The sequence below is a fragment of the Erpetoichthys calabaricus genome, chromosome 4, assembly GCF_900747795.2.
Source record: "Erpetoichthys calabaricus chromosome 4, fErpCal1.3, whole genome shotgun sequence".
In the NCBI taxonomy this organism is placed as follows: domain Eukaryota; kingdom Metazoa; phylum Chordata; class Cladistia; order Polypteriformes; family Polypteridae; genus Erpetoichthys; species Erpetoichthys calabaricus.
Window position 1 is genome coordinate 288367419 of NC_041397.2, and position 23316 is coordinate 288390734.

Consider the following 23316-nt stretch of genomic DNA (forward strand, 5'->3'; position numbering starts at 1 on the left):
GCAGAGTGTGATTAGCCGTTAATCAAAGCATTCCTTAACCTTTCCATTTGATGGGGTGTCAAATTAAAAAGTTAAAATGAGCAGATAGTAAGAAAAAAATATATATAATATGGAAATATGGTTTCTTATAAAAACAATTCTGAAAGGTCAATGATGGATTTAAATTAGGCAATGCCTCAAAATAACCCCTTTTACATACTTTTTCATAAGAGAAAAAAAGAAATGTATGCATGCCCTTAACGGCCACTTTATTAGGCCCATCTGTTCATTAACACAAATAGCCAGTAGTCACTCGTGTGTGAAGCTCAAAATATATAACTTTTCAATACGGTCAACAGGTTTAGCTGTCTGAACATGCATTAGAATGAAGAAGACGTATGATCTAAGTGCCTTTGTCGCTGGTCTGATTATTGTTGTCAGGCGTGCCAGTTCCAGCTCCCCTCATGGGATTTTCACATAATGCAATCTCTAGAGTTTACAGAGAATGGGGTGATGAACCAAATGTATCCAGGGAGCATCAGTTCTGTGGGCAAAGTACCTTAGTAATCATAGGAGAATGACCAGATTTGTTCAGGCTAGCAGAAAACGAAAATCCTCAAATAACAGCTTCTGACAATAGTGGTGTGCAGAATGGCATCTCTGAATACACAGCATGATGACCTCGAAGTGGAGAACTGATAGTGTTGGTAAGTATAAGGAGCAGAATAAAGAATAATATTAATGTATTTTCAGAACATACAGTGTCCTCCGTAATGTTTGGGACAAAGACACAATTTTCCTTGAATTACCTCTCTGCTCCACAGGTTAAAATTTCAAATCAAACAATTATGATGTGATTAAAGTTTACATTGCAGATTTTCATTTAAGGGGATTTGCATACATTTTGGTCACAGGGTGTAGAAATTACAGCACTTTTAAAATTCTGGATAGAATTTTTTACAAGTGGTCCCGAAGTAAGGGGCTTTGCCCTTGAAAGGCTTTGCCCCCCAACTCCCCCCCCCCCCCCTTAAAATCTGACTTATTAAATAACTTTTGTTGTTATGAAATTCACAGACATTCACACTTCACATGCACAGCAGTGTGTGTGGTCTTTGAAGGGATTTAAATCTCTTTATTTGTATTTCATATTATCCAGTTTGGCCATCATGTCATTTATATTTCTCTGTATATATGATATCTGTTCATAATTTTTTTGTTTACTGTTTTTTCAGTCCACTAACATTACTTTTTATCATAAGTATTTTTTGGAAATTTTGTTAATTACTCTTCTTTAGGTATTTTTTCTGTGTTTATATGTTTTGAGTTCCTACTTTTCTAAACTTCTGGTGCATATCTTAACTTTAATTAGTTTATTATACTGTATTATCCTTTTTTATTGTACTGTTGTTGCTGTGCTGCCACCTTTATATACTGTATGTGTGTTTATATCCAATGTTTTCTTTAGTTCCGAGTGTCTATTACTTTTTTCATTATGTGTTTGTTTAATATGTTAATTTATTTAATTGGATGTTATTGTTTTCTTCAGTATATATCCATCCATCCATCCATTGTCCAACCCGCTGAATCCGAACAGTGTCACGGGGGTCTGCTGGAGCCAATCCCAGCCAACACAGGGCACAAGGCAGGAAACAATCCTGGGCAGGGTGCCAACCCACCACAGTTCAGTATATATATATATATATATATATATATATATATATATATATATATATATATATATATATATATATTGTCGCAGTAGAGGCGTGGAGCCACCTCTTGAACCCTCAGGTACCACTCCAGACACCGGATAAAAGTGTAATTATTATTTATTAAATAATGATACTGTGCACAAAGCACCCTCCACTCCACACTCATAAATTCTCAATAATACAATCACAAACAATACTCTTTCCTCCTCGCCCAGACACTTCGCCTTCCTACCTCCCAGCTCAGCTCAATCTCTGGGCTTTCCCACAGTCCTTTTATACACCCTGACCCGGAGGTGTTCCTGCCCAATCAGTCCACAGTTCTTTATCCCTTCCGGGTCAGGTTAAACAGTCCTTTTCTTCAACCCGGGAGCACGTCGTTCCTTCCTGTCACGTGACCGTGACGTACTCCCGGGTTATAGGGCACATAAGAGTCCACGAGCCCCCCTACAGCGACTCCCGGTGGCCCCCAAGGTATCCAGCAGGGCTGTGTATAAACACTACATAGTCCATGACGCCCTGCTGGAACTTGGGGCACGATCATGCTGTCGGGAGAGCTCCTCCTGGCGGCCTGGGGGTGAGGGCCAGAGTAAGAAGCCGGCAATCCTCCACAATATATATATATATATATATATATATATATATATATATATATATATATATATATATATATATTTACTGTATATCTACAAATACATGAATCAAAGGCAACATATAGCAAGTGAAGGGTAGGGGTGGAGGGGAAGGTTGTAAGAGGGGGGTTAATAATGAGGGGTTCAGAGGGGTTGTTTATAAAGTCATATAATATGTGGACGTTTTTCCTTTTAAGCCTGCATATGCTGGGTTCATGACCACGTATCTGTTGATGGTATTTTCGCTTGATAGCAATGAAACCCCACCCTATTATTCCACCCCCATCTTACACCCACCTACCCCCATCCTCTTTGGCTATATATTTCCTTTCATTCCTGTATGTCTAATCATTTTCCTCTGATGATGAGTCTTGGAAGGAGTTGAAAGCTTATAAATAAAAAACTGTTTTAAGATACGTGAGTCATCTTCTCCATTTGTGGATTTCTAGCTACAAACATGCAAACTGTATCACAGACCTGATATATAGTACCTGTCAAATAATACAAACAGTACACAATTCGTGTTTTTCCCAAATTTGGTTGAGCTTCGATCACCACAAGGGGAAGCAAAAGTGCATACACATGATGAGCCTCAATTAGGGCAAAACACATGTTGTGTACTCTTTGTATTATTTGGTAGATACTGTATAACATATCTGCGATCTGCTTCTCACAACTGAGAGGGCATGGCAGATGTCTGCCAACTGGACAATCAACCATCCAAATAGTCAGATTGTGATCAGACCTATGCATATATATATATATATATATTGTGATGAGACTTCAGACATTATAAAAGTTTGGGGCAGCCACCCGTATATTATATCCCGGCTAAAAAAGTTTGAACAGAGACGTTCACACGACTGAGTCCAAAATAGAGCTGATGAGGTGGGGGTAAAATGGTGGCTTTAAAGCCCCTGAGAGGAAGTGACATTTTCAAAAGGGGCCGGAACTGGAAGTGACATCATGGGGGGGCGGAACTGGAAGTAACGGCATCAAAAGGGCCGGAACCCAAAGTGATGTCATCAATGGCACCGGAATCTGGTGGGATTTCGTGGGAACAGTCTGCAAGGAACTGCGAAAGACTATCAGCACATTCTGCCGCCCCCTGGTCTGATATGGTATTACTAATACTTAAGCCCTTTAGCGGCCTCCTACTCGCACATGTGTGACAATATAATATATATGAAGAGAGAGAGGGGTTACATTTTTTTTTTTGCCTATTATTTTTTTAAAACATATATTTTTTCTTAAAATAGATTATGTTCTGATATCATTATCATTCACCCAACGCTCTAACCACCAAAGGGTCAGGTTCCATTTCTGTCATCTTAGAACAAAATGATGAGGCTAAAAATTGCACAAGAAATGCGTCCTTTTCTGTCTATAGATAGATAGATAGATAGACAGATAGATAGATACTTTATTAATCCCAAGGGGAAATTCACAATCTAAATATCTGTTGTGAGATACAGATGGTAGGATCAGAATTTGGCGAAAACAGCATGTATCCAGACTGGTTGTGGTAGTGTAATGGAGTGTACACGCATTATTCCACTTGATTTTATTTTTGCTGTATTTTTGATGTTATGTACATCCCTTCATGACCACAGTGTAACCTTTTTCAAATGTATAATGCGCAATGTCAAAATGCACATGTCAACACGAGGTTCAAGGCAAAAAAATGTGCATGTGATACTTTTGAGTCACAATGGACCAAAATCCCTTAGGAAAATTATAGCAGTTTGTTGAATCCAAGCCTTAAAGTATCCAGGCTAATCTGGAGGCAAAATGAGTTATATGTATGCTCATGTATGTAATTTGACAAATACACCGGAAGCCCAGGCAGGTGAACACGTGAGCCCACTATTAAGTATGATGTCCATTTTAGGGCATTGTCATTTCTCATTTTTTTAATCAGGAATCACCCTCAAGTGTTGTCAAGCCTTGCCTTCCATATTTGTTGAATTCTTACATGTTTCCTCGATCAGCTCATTACAAACATTTGCTTGACAGCATACCTTTAAAAGCAAAAATATATAAAGGGACAAAAACATGAGGTTGACTGGCTTTGGTCCAATCTTTGGAAAGAATAAACAAGTAAATGGGGAAAAATGCCGGAGTAAGAGAAGAAATTGAGAAGAAGGAAAAGAGATGCAACATCTCTGTAAAAGAAATGTTAATTTAAAAAAGTGAATGATACAAAAGGACAGAGGAATCTGTGAGAAAAGTATTCAGATACACAGGTTGTGAAGTAGGTGATCTGTGAACGCCATTGCATTAGTGTGGAGCAGTAAAATGGTGGTCCGATAAAGAAGTGAGCTGGCTGATACAGTGGTGTGAAAAACTATTTGCCCCCTTCCTGATTTCTTATTCTTTTGCATGTTTGTCACACAAAATGTTTCTGATCATCAAACACATTTAACCATTAGTCAAATATAACACAAGTAAACACAAAATGCAGTTTGTAAATGGTGGTTTTTATTATTTAGGGAGAAAAAAAAATCCAAACCTACATGGCCCTGTGTGAAAAAGTAATTGCCCCCTGAACCTAATAACTGGTTGGGCCACCCTTAGCAGCAATAACTGCAATCAAGCGTTTGCGATAACTTGCAATGAGTCTTTTACAGCGCTCTGGAGGAATTTTGGCCCACTCATCTTTGCAAAATTGTTGTAATTCAGCTTTATTTGAGGGTTTTCTAGCATGAACCGCCTTTTTAAGGTCATGCCATAGCATCTCAATTGGATTCAGGTCAGGACTTTGACTAGGCCACTCCAAAGTCTTCATTTTGGTTTTCTTCAGCCATTCAGAGGTGGATTTGCTGGTGTGTTTTGGGTCATTGTCCTGTTGCAGCACCCAAGATCGCTTCAGCTTGAGTTGACGAACAGATGGCCGGACATTCTCCTTCAGGATTTTTTGATAGATAGTAGAATTCATGGTTCCATTTATCACAGCAAGCCTTCCAGGTCCTGAAGCAGCAAAACAACTCCAGACCATCACACTACCACCACCATATTTTACTGTTGGTATGATGTTCTTTTTCTGAAATGCTGTGTTCCTTTTACGCCAGATGTAACGGGACATTTGCCTTCCAAAAAGTTCAACTTTTGACTCATCAGTCCACAAGGTATTTTCCCAAAAGTCTTGGCAATCATTGAGATGTTTCTTAGCAAAATTGAGACGAGCCCTAATGTTCTTTTTGCTTAACAGTGGTTTGCGTCTTGGAAATCTGCCATGCAGGCCGTTTTTGCCCAGTCTCTTTCTTATGGTGGAGTCGTGAACACTGACCTTAATTGAGGCAAGTGAGGCCTGCAGTTCTTTAGACGTTGTCCTGGGGTCTTTTGTGACCTCTCGGATGAGTCGTCTCTGCGCTCTTGGGGTAATTTTGGTCGGCCGGCCACTCCTGGGAAGGTTCACCACTGTTCCATGTTTTTGCCATTTGTGGATAATGGCTCTCACTGTGGTTCGCTGGAGTCCCAAAGCTTTAGAAATGGCTTTATAACCTTTACCAGACTGATAGATCTCAGTTACTTCTGTTCTCATTTGTTCCTGAATTTCTTTGGATCTTGGCATGATGTCTAGCTTTTGAGGTGCTTTTGGTCTACTTCTCTGTGTCAGGCAGCTCCTATTTAAGTGATTTCTTGATTGAAACAGGTGTGGCAGTAATCAGGCCTGGGGGTGGCTACGGAAATTGAACTCAGGTGTGATACACCACAGTTAGGTTATTTTTTAACAAGGGGGCAATTACGTTTTCACACAGGGCCATGTAGGTTTGGATTTTTTTTCTCCCTAAATAATAAACACCATCATTTAAAAACTGCATTTTGTGTTTACTTGTGTTATATTTGACTAATGGTTAAATGTGTTTGATGATCAGAAACATTTTGTGTGACAAACATGCAAAAGAATAAGAAATCAGGAAGGGGGCAAATAGTTTTTCACACCACTGTAAGTGACAGAACAGAGTAGTCAGTCTGCGATAAGTTGGAGTGAAACTGACCTGTGATTAAAAGAATCTCTCTGATAAAGATGGAGTACTAAATATTACATGATAAACACCAAAATTGTCACATGCCACTTATAATTTTGATAATCTAATCAATGTTCTTTGAGTTTAGGTGTTTTTTACTGTAATTGTTCAAACTTTTGTGCTCATTTAGGGTGTCACAGATAGATAAATAGATAGATAGATAGTTACTTTATTAATCCCAAGGGGAAATTTACATACTCCAGCAGTAGCATACTGAGCATAGAGCATACATAGAGCAGCAGCTATATCGTTAGACCCTGCTTTAATTCTTCTCTCAGGTACCCTCCGTATGGATAGCTATGTGGAAACTCAGTTTCTTGCCATAGCCTAAAAAGCATATAATTAGGCTGTTCTTAATGACCTAGCCTTTCCTGGACTACAACATAATTTATTTCTATAGTACATTTTCATATGTGAATGTACCTTAAACTACTTTACAATCCTAATAGCTAAACAGCATTGCAAAAGAAAGTAAAAACGAAAGAACATCAGACAATCATAATGTCCTGCCTAATTACAAACTATGGTCAGATGGCCGTGGAGGACAGGAAAATAAGAAAAAACCTGTAGTTGGTGGGTTAATGGGAAAAATTAAACCTGCTCGATCCCCAAGACCAAAAGGTTGCCCAGCTCTCTCTTACGTCTTTTTTTTTTTGGGTAATCCTGATAGGAATGCATTGCAGTAATTTATCTAGATGCCGTTTATTAACTTTTCAGCATCTTACAATGGGATAAGATGTACTGTTAGTCAACAGGGTGCTGGTGGAAATTGGGCTACTGTTGGCCATAGAAGAAGAAGGAGAAGAAGAGGGGGGAGACGTGTCCAGAGGCAGGAGGAGAGGAGGAAGGTAAAAATAGTGGAACTGAGGGTAGGAACTTTGAATGTTGGCAGTATGACTGGTAAGGGGAGAGAGTTAGCCGATATGATGGAGAGAAGGAAGGTTGATATATTGTGCGTGCAAGAGACTAAATGGAAGGGGAGTAAGGCCAGGTGGATCAGAGGTGGATTCAAATTGTTCTATCATGGTGTGGATGGGAGGAGAAATGGAGTAGGAGTTATGCTGAAGGAACAGAATGTCCAGAGTGTTTTGGAGGTTAAAAGAGTGTCAGACAGAGTAGTGATTATGAAGCTGGAAATTGGAGGTGTGATGATGAATGTTGTTAGTGCATATGCACCACAAGTTGGGTGTGCAATGGGTGAGAAAGAAGATTTTTGGAGTGAGTTGGATGAAGTGATGAACAGTGTACCCAAGGGACAGAAAGTGGTGATTGGAGCGGATTTCAATGGGCATGTTGGTGAAGGGAACAGAGGAGACGAGGAGGTGATGGGTAGGAATGGTGTCAAGGAGAGAAATGAAGAAGGTCAGAGGATAGTGGATTTTGCCAAAAGGATGGACATGGCTGTGGTGAATACGTATTTTAAGAAGAGGGAGGAACATAGGGTGACGTACAAGAGTGGAGGAAGATGCACACAGGTAGATTACATACTGTGCAGAAGAGTCAATCTGAAGGAGATTGAAGAATGCAAAGTGGTGGCAGGGGAAAGTGTAGTTAAGCAGCATAGGATGGTGGTTTGTAGGATGATGTTGGAGATCAAGAAGAGGAAGAGAGTGAGGGCAGAGCCAAGGATCAAATGGTGGAAGTTGAAAAAGGAAGACTGCAAGGTTGAATTTAGGGAGAAGGTGAGACAGGCACTTGGTGGTAGTGAAGAATTACCAGACAGTTGGGAAACTACAGCAGATGTAGTAAGTTTGACAGCAAGAAGGGTGCTTGGCGTGACATCTGGACAGAGGAAAGAGGAAAAGGAAACCTGGTGGTGGAATGGGGAAGTACAGGAGAGTATACAGAGGAAGAGGATGGCAAAGAAGAAGTGGGATAGTCAGAGAGATGCAGAAAGTAGACAAGAGTACAAGGAAATAACGCACAAGGTGAAGAGAGAGGTGGTGAATGCTAAAGAAAAGGTGTATGATGAGTTGTATGAGAGGTTGGACACTAAGGAGGGAGAAAAAGACCTGTACCGATTGGCTAGACAGTGGGACCGAGCTGGAAAAGATGTGCAGCAGGTTAGGATGTTAAAGGATAAAGATGGAAATGTACTCACAAGCGAGGAGAATGTGTAGAGCAGATGGAAAGAGTACTGTGAGAGGCTTATGAATGAAGAGAATGACAGAGAGAAGAGGTTGGATGATGTGGAGACAGTGAATCAGGATGTTCAATGGATTACCAAGGAGGAAATAAGGACAGCTACAGTATGAAGAGGATGAAGACTATAAAAGACGTTGGTCCAGATGACATACCTATGGAAGCATGGAGGTGTTTAGGAGTGGAGTTTTTAACCAGATTGTTTAATGGAATCTTGGAAAGTGAGAGGATGCCTGAGGAGTGAAGAAGAAGTGTACTGGTGCCGATATTTAAGAATAAGGGGGATGTGCAGGACTGTAGTAACTACAGGGGGATAAAACTGATGAGCCACAGCATGAAGTTATGGGAAAGAGTAGTGGAAGCTAGGTTAAGAAGTGAGGTGATGATTAGTGAGCATCAGTATAGTTTCATGCCAAGAAAGAGCACCACAGACACGATGTTTGCTCTGAGGATGTTGATGGAGAAGTATAGAGAAGGTCAGAAGGAGTTGCATTGCGTCTTTGTGGACCTGGAGAAAACATATGACAGGGTGCCTCTAGAGGAGTTGTGGTATTGTATGAGGAAGTCGGGAGTGGCAGAGAAGTACGTAAGAGTTGTTCAGTTGTACGGATATGTACGAGGAAAGTGTGACAGTGGTGAGGTCTGCGGTAGGAGTGACGGATGCATTCAAGGTGAAGGTGGAGGTAGGATTACATCAGGGATTGGCTCTGAGACCTTTCCTATTTGCAATGGTGATGAACAGGTTGACAGATGAGATTAGACAGGACTCCCCGTGGACTATGATGTTTGCTGATGACATTGTGATGTGTAGCGATAGTAGGGAGCAGGTTGAGGAGACCGTGGAGAGATGGAGAAATGCTCTAGAGAGGAGAGGAATGAAGGTCAGTAGGAACAAAACAGAATACATGTGTGTAAATGAGAGGGAGGTCAGTGGAATGATGAGGATGCAGGGAGTAGAGTTGGCGAAGGTGGATGAGTTTAAATATTTGGGATCAACAGTACAGAGTAATGGGGATTGTGGAAGAGAGGTGAAAAAGAGAGTACAGGCAGGGTGGAATGGGTGGAGAAGAGTGTCAGGAGTGATTTGTGACAGATGGGTATCCGCAAGAGTGAAAGGGAAGGTCTACAGGACGGTAGTGAGACCAGCTATGGTATACTGTACAGTATGTGCTGGAGATGGTGGCACTGACCAGAAAGCAGGAGACAGAGCTGGAGGTTACACAATTAAAGATGCTAAGATTTGCATTGCGTGTGATGAGGATGGATAGGATTAGAAATGAGTACATTAGAGGGTCAGCTCAAATTGGACGGTTGGGAGACAAAGTCAGAGAGGTGAGATTGCGTTGGTTTGGACATGTGCAGAGGAGAGATGCTGGGTATATTGGGAGAAGGATGCTAAGGATAGAGCTGCCAGGCAAGAGAAAAGAGGAAGGCCAAAGAGAAGGTTTATGGATGTGGTGAGAGAGGACACGCAGGTGATGGGTGTAACAGAACAAGATGCAGAGGATTTTGCTAAAAGGCTGGTTAGAGAGGGGTTTAAAATCGATCGCGACGGAAAAGTCAAGATTATTTCTATTAAGTAGTGGCTTAATTACAGCAGTTTTTAGAGAAAAAGGAAAAATGCCTGCATCCAATAATTAACTTAATCAAATGCAGTGTTGATTAGCAAATCAGTGATGTTTTTAAAAAAGCGTGTAGGGACTGGATCAAGTACATATGAGAATGGTGTTAACTAAGTTATTAATTTTCGAAGATCAGTTAGGTTTATTTTTTTTACAGGAGTTTAACTGTGTACATTATGTTGAGGCTCAGCAAGGTTTTTGCTTGATGTCAGTAGTATATGATATGTTTTATTAGATATTTTCTCTGCAAATAATGTTACGAGTGTCTCACATTTAGCCACCACTAGTTTAAGCATCCTTTCAACAGACTGAGCCTGTGGTTGTAAATAAAATTCTTGGACTTCCTGCTATATTTTTAAAATTGTGGAGATGAAGGGTAATCTCTCAGATTGAACTAAGATATTTTATATCTATTTTTTTTAGATTTATTTGTAATCCCCAAGAAGAAATTGTCCTTTTGCATGACCTTTGGGGGTCAGAGCACAGTGTCAGACATTATACAGCTCCCCTGTAACAGTTTTAAGGTTAAGAGCCTTGCTCAAGGGCTCATCTGTCATTAATGGGATTTGAACCATGGAACCTTCCAGATACCAGTGCAGACTCTTAGCCTCAGAGCCACTTCTCTGCCTTAATGTAAATCTTTAGTATTTTATAGTGGATTGTTAACTTAGTTCTTCTCCATCTATGCTCAGCCTTACTGCGTTGTCTTTTAAGTTTTCTAACTACCTCTCTCTTCCAGGGTATTACAGTTTTTCAGTCATTGTCAGCCATTAACTTTTACATTAAAGCGTCAACCTTAGTATTTACTTTGTTGGTTGTATTAGAGTTGATACTAGATCAAGACTGAATATTGGAAAAGACAGAGGCAGACAAAAAAAATCCTTAAAAATGTGCTTTTATTTAGTCCCAGTAAGTGGTATTGATAAATTACAGAAAATACAGTAATGACTGGATATACCCATATCCACTATCTGATTGACATCAATTCTAATGACCAGTTCGAGATGACCAGGTCTAATGTGTGCCCTTTTTGTGTTTTGACTGGTGACATGTTGAGTAAGGTCAAAAACCTTTAAAAGATCCATAAATTCTGTAGGTTTGGGATCAGAGTGATTATCTACATGAAAGTTGATATCACCTACTATTAGGAACTTGTCATAGCATGTTATTTACAACAAATAATAAATCTGAATACTCATTAATAACTAAGACGTAATATTTTGGTGGCCTATAAATAGAAAAAGGGAATGTAATAATGACAGCAAGATACTGAAAAGGTGTGCAATTAAACTGCCAAGACTGGCATCCTTGTAATTTGCATTGCTGGAGAAAATATTTGCTTGTCCACTGCCTTTCTTTCCTTAATGCTCTGACTGAGTAAATAAAAAAGAAAGTCTGACGATGCTGACTCAATAAATACTAGTGATCCATCACCACTGAGCTAAGTTTCGCATTCAATTAAAATATCTATTTTCTTATCAGTAATAAGATAATTTTCGTTAAATGTTTTACTAGTTAATGTTCTAATATTAAATAATTCTGTATTAAGAGTGTCGGAAAGAGACTTCTGCCCAGAAACTGTAGTACAGTAATCCCTTGCTATATCGCGCTTCACCTTTCGCGGCTTCACTCTATCGTGGATTTTATATGTAAGCATATTTAAATATATATCGCAGATTTTTTGCTGGTTCGCGGATTTCTGCGGACAATGGTTCTTTTAATTTCTGGTACATGCTTCCTCAGTTGGTTTGCCCAGTTGATTTCATACAAGGGACACTATTGGCAGATGGCTGAGAAGCTACCCAACTTACTTTTCTCTCTCTCTCTCTTGCGCTGACTTTCTCTGATCCTGACGTAGGGGGATTGAGCAGGGGGGCTGTTCGCACACCTAGACTATACGGACGCGCGTCTAAAAATGCTGAAAGATTATCTTCACGTTGGCTACCTTCTGTGCAGCTGCTTCGTGAAGCGACATGCTGCACGGTGCTTCGCATACTTAAAAGCTCGAAGGGCACGTATTGATTTTTGATTGTTTGTTTTTCTCTGTCTCTCTCTCTTTCTCTGCTCCTGACGGAGGGGGTGTGAGCTGCCGCCTTCAACAGCTTTGTGCCGTGGTGCTTCGCATACTTAAAAGCCAAACAGCCCTATTGATTTGTTTGCTTTCCTCTCTCTTTCTGACAGTCTCTGCTCCTGATGCGCACTCCTTTGAAGAGGAAGATATGTTTGCATTCTTTTAATTGTGAGATGGAACTGTGATCTCTGTCTTGTCATGGAGCACAGTTTAAACTTTTGAAAAAGAGACAAATGTTTGTTTGCAGTGTTTGAATAAAGTTCCTGTCTCTCTACAACCTCCTGTGTTTCTGTTCAAATCTGTGACCCAAGCATGACAATATAAAAATAACCATATAAACATATGGTTTCTACTTCGCGGATTTTCACCTTTCGCGGGGGGGTCTGGAACGCAACCCCCGCGATGGAGGAGGGATTACTGTACAACGAGAAATACATATTGAGTTACTGATATGAATACCAAACTGTCTGTGCTCTTTAACAAATCTGCAGTTTGTAAATATTCAGTAGACTCGATGTACTTGCTTAGATAGATAGAGATAGTTTAGGAGCACGCGCTGATACAGCGCATTGCCGCACCCACCACACAACAAACCAACTCAGGATCTCAGATTAGGACCCGAGTGCAGCCATGCAAAGGGTGACACCTCAGCACCACACTAGTTCAGATGGAATGGAACCAGTGTGAGTTTTTTTATGGTGGCTGGAATGCCAATTCTGCCACCAACCTCCAGGTTTTTTCCCTGTAGATTAGAGGGCCTACATGGAAGGCTGGATGCAGATTAATGTAGACCCATTGCATATTTATTACATTTTTCTACAAGGTCATGAGTATTATTAATGAATAATAGAAGATGGTCAAGAATCTTGTATAACCTTTTTTAATGTTAACGTAGGGGACACTAGTGATAAATAAAGTAGGGAGCAGGCTATCCCAACTTTAAAAGCATTGTATCTTCCAGTAGTCATTAAAGCCAGTGTTGTTTTCCCACACCAAAGGATCTCAGCCAGTCATTCATGGAAAGAAGTCTGCTGTAACCCTTGTTGGATCTTCTGATCAGTGGTAGAGGTTCAGAGATGAAGACTTTAGCGTTCAGGGTCTTCTTCTTGACAGCTTGAATAAGTGATGCAAAGTCCTTCTTCTGCACTTTTGGTTTAGGACATCTGATGTCATTAATGCTGGCATGCAGCACCACAGTTCCAATATTTCTGATCCAGTGCTCTTCAAGAACTGACGAGGAAATCCTTGTAATGTTCTGTGACAGTTTAAAGGGTCCCCGTGACCCCTTGAACCCTCAGACCAGACGTCAGACACCAGATAAAAGTCAAAATGAATATTTATTATAATAATAATGTGCACAAAGCACTCTCCACTCCACTATACTCCAGTAAATCAATAATCAAATAAACAATCAATACAATCCTCCACTCCCAGACGCGTTGCCACCCTTCCACCCAGCTCAGCTCAGCGTCTGGGATTTCCCATCATCCTTTTATATTCCCTGACCCGGAAGTGGTTCCAACCCTACAGTCCATGTGATTCGTTATCACTTCCAGGTCAGATAAAAAGTCCTTTTCTTCATCCCGGAAGCACGTCATTTCCTTTGTTGGCTTGCCTACGACGTACTTCCGGGTTATAGGGCACAAACAACTCTCTGGGCCTCCCTGCAGCGTCATCTGTTGGCCCCTGTGGTATCCAGCAGGGCTGTAAAGGAAAACTCCATCGTCCATGATTCCCTGCTGGTATTCGGGGCACTTCCATTCCGCAGGGACAGCGCCATCTGGCAGCCTGGGGGTGTTGGCCGGGGTGACAGGCCGGCCATATCCCACAGTCCATAACACTGACGCCTGAGAAGCAGAATACAAACATGTTATGAATATTGGTTGAAAAGTTCAGGTCGCAGGCAGTAGAGCTGCCAATAATATGTATGTCTTGACAGTCAGCAAAAATCTTAAGAGATCTGGATGGATGAGACTAAACAGGCTGGGAAGATACAGGAGGTTCTCTGCTCATGCTCACCAATCAAAAAACAGTTTTCGCTTGAGCCCACCCTTTCAATTTCGATGGGTGAAAATGACAATTTTAATTTTAAGGCATATTTTATGTTGTATTCGGTGTCACAGAAATTGATACATTAAATAAATAAGGAACAAATAATGTTTCATAGCACATTTAATTATTTACGCTCACATATTACATTTTTAATTTCATTTCACATTTCACAATTTGTTTTATTTGCATATTTACTTATTTATTTAATTTTATCCAAAATATACTTGTATAGCATGCTGCTCGTGGCCTTCTAACCTTAACTCTAGACCTAGCATACAACTGTGTGGCATTGCTGTTGTGATGACTTGTTTGGTATGACTGCCATATGTGCCCTCTTTACTTTGCCTAGATGTTAAAGTGGGAGGTCTGGAATTGGCTAGCAGAAAATATGGTGGGTCCTTTAAAATGTGATAGAGACTGTGAGTGAAAAGAATGAACAAGAAGAAAAGATGGCTGGAAGAAGTGAAGGGGCTGCTAATCTGTGAGGATTGCATAGCTAGTTTTGCAGAGAAGAGTGAATAACCGTAATGCAGAGAGTGCCCCATATGTGATTTTTATTTTTTTAACAATAGAGAAGTCTGCTTTTTACTGTTTTACTATTCATGTGCATATCTTTAGACTTTATTTTTTGCAAAAGGACATGATCAGTTCTTGATGCTTGTGATTGCTATTTTTTCTGGTAACGTAATGTAATGAAGCAAGTAGTTTTAGTATGAAAATGTGTTAACCTGCAACTTCTTGATCTAGAAGTGGTCTGTTCATCTCAGGGCATGTGGTGTGATTTTAAGCCACAGCAGTGATAGCTGAGGAACCCCGTGTGACCGTAATGAATTACACACCATGTAAAATTAAATGGAATAATGAATTTTTAATACAACATGATTTTTTTCTAATGGCTAGTTCTTACTCTTGTTCTAGCATGCCGATACAGTATGTAACAGCCTAGGGCTACCATATATTGCAACATAAATTTGATCTAATTGTTAATTATTTGGAATTTTAAACTTTATTGTGTAAAGGTGAAAGAGCTATTCTGTGCAAGTGACAAATAGATTGACAAAATGAGATGAGAAAAAAAAATGCCCTCCTCTTTTTATCCATTCAATCCTGAGCTTTCTAGAGCTAATTGGCTGCAAATCCCAATGGGCCGTGTTTCAACTTGATTATAAATTATTACCTATCAAGTACAAGCAAGTAAGGCTTCATTTGCCACCATCTGAAGCAGATAATGAAATGTTTGTGTTTGGCTTTGTTGATAATCATATCTTCTTTTTCTTTTTTTTTCTTTTGCAGCTGGGCATATTGACAGTGAGGGTCAGGAGGCAGTGAAAAGAATCAAGGCTGAATACCCCCATGATAAAGGTATAGTCACTGTGTTCTTATCAGCTTTAACTCTGTGATTCCCCCTTAAAGCAGAACATGAATTTTTCATTTCTTGTGAAAGCCTCTTCTGCTTCTATAAAAGATTCTGCATGGAATGTGTATGGCTATTGTAGAGGTTAGTGGTGACTTGTAAACAGACACTGCAGCACATGCAGCTTCATTTGGTCTCAGAAGAAAGAAGATGTATGAAAAGTTGCCCATTCATCTGTCTTTGCTCATGGACTGTGTTTTCCTATTCTTAGGACGTTTTCCAAATAGTATACTCATGCAAACACATGCATTCTCTCTTTAGATTTACCTGTATTCACTATTCAACTCAGATGACTGCTGGGACAACATGGAAACTACACTTAGAAGACACTCTTGATAGAATCAATCCACACTGTAGTCTGTGTTTTGGGGTTAATGAGAAAGTTAACTCATACTAAAGGAACCTTGTCCACAATGACTCTGAACTCCATGTTGAGCATTTCCAGCAGTCCACAGAATATCAGAGTAGTTGAGCTACTTCTACTGAGACACTTAATACTTCATGATTTTCTAAATTTCTGTATCTTCAGTAAGCTTTTGATTCCCCTACAGAAACAATCTCACAGTGTTTGTGGGCTCCTTATACACTTAGGGCAAATTCTGTAAAATGCCTTGTGGCAGGGTGATAAAGATTATGATGTTTACTGGAGATGGCAAACCAGGAGCCTGTGATAAGAGGTCCGTGGTAAAGCAAGATTTCTAAATAAATAGTCAGGTCCCAGATCGTGCAGGCTCCATACGAGTGCAGGTGTGCACATGCCAGCGCTGCACCGAGGTTAATTGAGGTGCTTGGCTGATCGTGCATTCATGTGCAAATTCGAGTGGAAAAGTCAGGTGCCTCTTTCATGCCTCAGAGTAGGTGTATGTCAACACCTTCACCCAATCGGGCAGTATAAAAGGAGCCTGTATGATAGAAAGGGTGAAGAAAAATGAGATCAGATGAAAGAAAATAAAGAATGGAGGTTAAGGGAGAAAGAGGCAAGACGGTGAGGAGGCTGTGTCATGAGGAATTGAGGTAGGTCATTGAGAGTATGCCCTGGGGAAGCGAGCTGCAGACTGAGCTTGAGTGTGGGGCTGGTGAAAGCGCACTCTGACTAAACAACACAGAGAGGAGTAGGAGTGGCCCCTGTTGTACAGCGTCTCCCTCTTGATGTCAACGGTTTGGCTGGGGAGTCCTTCTGGTGCTGACAGGCTGCCAGTGGGACCCTGAACCTAGAATTTATTGAAAGACCGTACCTGGTGGAAGGCATTTCCTCATGCTGCAAGGTCCTGTTGGGATAAGCTGAGGAGATGGCAGATTTTAGGAAGAAGCATGTGTGTGTTAGAAAAGAAGACTCTGCCTGGGATTTTCACCTGATTTTTATGGCATATGTTTGTTTGTTTTTAACCTCCACATGACACCTTGGATTTTATGGATTATTTATTTATTGAGGATCTGTTTTTATATCACACTTTTGGACACTTTTGATTGATTTTAGTAAAAGCACTTTACACATTTGCACCAATCCCTTGCTGACTTTCTGTGTCCTCATTTGCCTGGCTCATCTCGGTTAACAACGGTTTCTGGTTCAAGAGGCTCTTGGAAGCAACGAGGGAGTGTGGAACCAATCCAGGTGGTCACAGGAGCCAATGCCTATGCTGTGGCTGACACATTCAGACAGCACAGTTGACCCACTTTGTGGGCCATCTGACAGCAAAGAGGTTAGGTCAGATATCTTAGAGCAGGTCCTTCAAAGCTATACCTGCAAAGGTATGTGACTCTGGCAGTTGTCAGAGTATCTTTAATTCTTCAGTCAAAAATGACTTGAGGCTTTATTCAAATTTCTCGCTTTAATTTTGTTGTGCTAATTATGTAACAGAACAGTATTAGAGCAAAGCCGAAATCAGAAGAAGAAAATAATTCGCTGTTAGCCAGTAGTGATGAGCGAACCCCGCTGAATTTGCTTTGCCTTGAGTTTGGCAAAATCAAGGAAATGTTTGTGAACTCTAAAAAAATCCATTGAAGTCGTTAGGGAAGGAGGATCCGAGTGGATTATAATTGTGCAATGGTCTTTTAAATGTCCCTCAGGGCTAGTGAAGCACTTGCCCACTGTGCTGGACTGATTATGGTGGCCAAAAATGTGACCAGAGCTGTGAGACACAAGACACATATGGAACGAATCCCACAAATAAAATACAACAAACAGCCACAAACTAGCAATAAAAATAAAATATAGATAAATGCACAGAAACTGTGTCAAACTTAGGGCACACGTCACCCGAAGCGGCAGCGTGAGACTGTCTCACTTCATTGTTTGAAGTTGTGGTTCCGTACACAGCGGGAAAGTCTTTTTTGTTACTCATATATCTGTGCAGATGCCTTGCACATTCTTCTTCCATCAAGAATTAAGAGTAATAAATCCTTTGTTTTTATTATTTCAGTGTGTGCTCTGTTATCTGATGAGGGAAATGGAAGGGGGAGGGCTCCTTTATGGCTTGTTTTAAGGTGTTGCTGAGCACATGGCTAATTTAAATGTAGTGCTGTGTTGTCAGTGATCAGTGCTATGTATCCTTTGACAGTTCTAGCAGTACTGCAGGTTTTTTGTTTTTTTTCAACACATGCGGAATGGAAATTTGGCAGCGTTTTTCAACTTTTGTGACTTTTTTATGTTCACTCACAACCCACATACAACAATCAAAGAACCTGGGGGTTTGAAAGGACCATGAGTGGAAGAAATGAGTGTGGGTAGAGGTGGGTAAAAATATAGCGCAACACTGTTAGGTGAATGAGGTAGCAGGGGGTGGTTTTTAGCACATCTCAGTAGCTGAAGCTTCATTTTTCTGTTTCCTTATGTGCTTGCGATACAGTGATGACCAAGTTGACAACAATCTTACAGTAGACATGTTTTGAAAGTTCTCTGCATAGCTGGTACAGTTAGCCTTACAAAGCATCATGGGGCACTTGGAAAAAAAATATTTGCCTTATCTGGCCACATGGCAAATTTCCAGGAATATACTTAGAGGAGAAGGTCACAGATGAACACAGCATATTCCCTGCAAAATACAGTTTGGCGAATTTCACTGATCGACAGTATTAACCAGTAAAGAAGATGTCCCAAAAAAGAAAACAAAACACAAAACTTGTAGTCATTGAATCAAAGAAAAGTCGTTACTAGGAACAAGCTGCGAATACAATTGTTATTATTTGAGGTTTTTGTCCAATTGTTGAATAACCTGGAAATGCCGTCTCAGTGATGACGCTAGGTGCTGCTCACTAGAGGCCGACATTCTCATGGAAATCCCACATGGGCTGTTTCAATTTTTTGAGGAACAAAACTTAAATTTAAGAACAGTAAGCAGACCTGGGCAGGTGGACTTTAATTCGGTGGTCAGAGCGTAAATGAACTGCTGAGAAAGTACATAAAAAATAAATTTACCATTATAATTTATCATTATCATTATAATAAACTAGGGGGCTTTGACCCATGCTTGCATCGCTCGCCAATCCTTTGGCCAGCGCTATGCGCTAGCTTCTTAGTGGTTCTGCCACTCGTGTATGGGGATGTGAATGTACAATTTAAACAGATTTTAATTTTCATGTGAAGTGTTACATTTGCATCCACGCAACGTATAACTGCCCATGATTGCATATCGTTTCTTTCTCTCTATTTATAAAATGCCTTTTTCGAATGTTTGGCTTTGAGATTTGTTAATTGTTTTTGCAAAAGCTATTTAAACTGGATTCTGTTAATGTTTTAATACGAATGGCATATCAAGATCTCCTTTGGTGTCTGTTATCCAGGAGAGATGTACTACATTACCTTTCTTGGATACATCATTCTTTCTATAGTACTTTGTGTGGTGGATGACTGGACGGTGTTAACGGTTGTATATATTCTTTGTGATATTATAAGTTGTTGTTTTCATCTTCTACACGTTCACCACCAACTGTTTCAGCATAATCTACTGATGCGCATTGTAAAAGAATATGCAAACACAGCATAAAGGTTTGGGGTTTTTTAGGCCCCGTATACTGTAAAGCAAAAAAAAAGGATTTTGTCAGTGTTTTCAGCTGTGTACAACAGACAGTTCGAAAAATGGTGGGGCGGACAATTTATAATGATGAGCGGGAAGTGACGAGATGATGGGTAAGCCTTGGTGATGGATGGGTAAATGACGTCATCAGGAGGGGACCAGAGGTAAGAAAGGACCCCGGAAGTGGGTGGAATCAGCAGTCTTCCGGGGGGAATAGTTATGGCGACGGTGCTTCGTGTTTTCTAGAGAAAGACAGAAAGGGAGGTTAGTACCCCTCCATTGTCCCTTGGCACGATTTGTCGCGGCGCCTGTCAGGTCCTTAAACCGCTCCCCATGCGTTTGTGTGTGACAGTGTTTAACCATTTTGCCGTGTTACCGATCAACATTTTTGGTGTAAATTAATTTGATTTCCTCGTTTTTAGGTGATAGGATTGCCTGTGTACTCATTTTTTCTGTTGATAACCCTTCGTGATGAAATTCTTCAATTAGGTTTGGACATAATACGTTTTCTTTAATTGGGAACTTAAAGTGAGGAAAACATTATAATTTATAAGAGCTGATAGCGCAAGAAGTGCGTCTGACAAAAGCATTCACAAGACTGAGAGGTGAGAGGACTGTGGTCTTGTTTGAAAATGGTTGTAAGTAGGGCATGACTTGAAAGAATCTAATGGCAAAAGTCACCGTCTCGCGGGACTTGCTTTCAAAAGGTTGTAAGCATGATGTGACTTGAAAGGATCTCATGTTAAAAGTCTCCATCTCGTGGGACTTCATTCCAAAAAGTCTCTTCAAAAGATCACGTCTTGTCGCAGGATGAAAAGTCTCGTCTCCCAAGATTTTTTTTATTATAATAGAGAGATGTGATTTGAAGTTCTGTATTATATATGTTACTAGTTGATTACCCAGTGGCTTCACTCACTGAGTGCAAGGGACAAAAATAAAATGTAGTCTATAAGTTATTAAAAAGTAAAACATTAACATTTAAGAAGTAAAGATACATTGAGCACTACTGGAGTGGTTTCGGGTAAACTACATTTTAAAGGTGCTATAACACAACAGTTAAGTAGTAGATCCCTTGTGAAAGGCGCTACACAACCGATGTGGTAAAGAAATTACATTTTCTATGTGATCATCCAAATTTTTGCCTGACAACCTTGCACTATATGCCTGTGATTTACTTGTTAAAATTTAATCACAAAAGCAACCTTGAATGTTGTGGGGTTTTAGTGACCCGAACTCACCTTAAGGGACAGTAAGTAGTTGTGCAGGGCAATTTACAAACAGAATCCTGCTTCGATAGCGCCGATTACACTCATTCGCAAAGATTTCCACTCTCCCAGGAGCCGACAGGGGACTTGAAGTGTCACAAACAGTGCGAGAAGAGAGGACGCTGCCCGAAACTGCGAAGCTCTCGACTCGGTCGAGCAGCCCGACATTCCGCATCTCCCAGCGTCCACTTTGTTCTCACGACCCCACGCAGCTGAAGGCGGTCTTGTCTTCACATTGTTTACAGCTCGCCGCAGTTAAAAAGTAGAAAGACGCAAAGCTGTTTCCCTCATCTCTTCTAATATCAAGTACTGCCAACTAAAAAAAAGTTACAATGTGGCAGTTTCAGCGAAAGTCATGTGGACGAATAAATAAAACTTCTCTGTCAGAATGTGCCTGGTGGCCGACGGCTCAGCGCTGTAGTCCAGACAGGAGGGGTGGGAGAGGGCGACGCGTGGCGTACACAAATAATAACAATTTATAAAGACAATATAAAAATGGCGTCAACAAACAAAGTGATTAGTTCCTGTATTATAATATGTTCTGTGGTCATAGGTAATTTCCATATCGTGTGGTCATACGGAATTTCCGTTTCATACGTAATTTCTATATCACGTGGTCATACGTAATTTCCGTTTCAAGCGCGAAAAGAATTTTATATATATAGATATGTGCTTTTATTGTGATTAACACACATTCAGTCAGAAAAGAAGAAAATAAAGTGTGATCATCTCAAGGATGATCAGGGGAAACAGGATGCACCTGAGTTCAATTTTGAGCTTCATGGCAAAGGCTGTGAATACTTATGTACATGTGCTTTCTCAGTTTTTTTATTTTTAATAAATTTGCAAAAATCTCAAGTAAACTTTTTTCACGTTGTTATTATGGGGTGTTGTGTGTATAATTCTGAGGAAAAAAATGAATTTAATCCATTTTGGAATCAGGCTGTAACATAACAAAATGTGGAAAAAGTGATGCGCTGTGAATACTTTCCGGATGCACTGTATATATGTCTCACTAGGATCAAACAAATGTACAACTCTGAACATATAAAAATCACTTGACTGTATCTGTCCATTTACAGCACTCTTCATAATATTTTATGGCAAAGACACATTTTTCCTTGATTTTGCCCTCTGATCCACAGTTTAAAATTACAAATCAAGAAATTCAGATGTGATTAAAGTGCCCATTGCAGATTTTCATGTAAGAGTATTTACATATACAGTATTTCAGTCACAGCATGTAGAAATGACAACACATGATTACCCCCATTTCAGGGCACCATAATGTTTGGTACATAGAAATGGCAGGTCTACAAATGCTGTCATATTTTGCACTTTGTTGCATATCCTTTGCATGCAATGCAAAACAAGGAAAAAATTGTCTTTGTCCCAAACATTATTGAGGGCACTGTAGGTCTTTTGTTTGTTCACAAGGTCTAAATAAAAATCAAGACAAAACCCCAGACAATTTTAGGGACTTTAAGTGTCAGTATAAGCCCACTTTTTAATTCTCAAAAAGACGACATCATCTGGGAAAAGAGGAGATCTGGTAACCCTTTATCGATTTATCTATCTAGGTGTCATTTTTTAAAAATGCTATCAGTAGATCAACTTTGATTGTACTGTGAAAATAAAAACAGAAGTCATAAACAGATTTACTCAGATTTGTGTGATGTGTTTTTCCTCCTTGTAGATTCTGCTGTTTTAAGAATCCACTTAAGCTATGTGCCTGATTCAGGTGTCTTTTAATGGGGAAAAGTCACGAGTGGAACTGAACATTTTGCAGGCGCAGAAGAAAGTAGGAAGGAGCAGGTGGAAGTGCGGTGAATTTTGGCAGGAACGGGATGAAACTTTGGTTGAAGTAGGAGATAAAAATCAGTACTCTGCAGACCTCTACCGCTCATGTCTGAGTAGTAACCTTTAGCATTGCGACAGCAACATACCAAGATGCCGTTGGAGGAAAAAAATACACTATTAATTTTCAACAATATTAAAACAACACAGAGTCAGAAAATGGCTGCTAAAATTGGAATCAGTGACGCCTGAAACCTTTACGGAGGCCGATTCCGGTGACAGGAATCTGTTTAAACTTAAGAAAAAATATAAATAATGCATAAATAATCTAAAAAAAAATACATGATTCTAATTTTAGGTGTTCGAATTAGTTGCTACATAAAAAGACAAGAAAAGTGCACGGGACAAAAGCACGCCACCAAATGCATGCTGATGAAAGGCCACGAGAAAGTGACAAATGTAAAGGGTCACTCTACCGTGCAATTTATTGCGCCGCCATATAATGTGAGGCAAAACAGCACATATAAGAGACATGACATAACCATGTAAATTAAAAAGGAACTATACTGTGAAATTTATATTGCCACAT

General features: G+C 40.1%; 1 protein-coding gene across 1 annotated transcript in view; it reads left to right on the forward strand.

The window, feature by feature from the left end:
- Nucleotides 1–23316, forward strand: part of dhrsx (dehydrogenase/reductase (SDR family) X-linked) — a 443758-nt gene that overhangs the window by 76869 nt on the left and 343573 nt on the right. The window contains exon 3 of the mRNA XM_028800889.2: nt 15532–15600. Coding sequence (XP_028656722.1) covers nt 15532–15600 — 69 coding nt within the window. The remainder of the gene's footprint in view (nt 1–15531; nt 15601–23316) is intronic.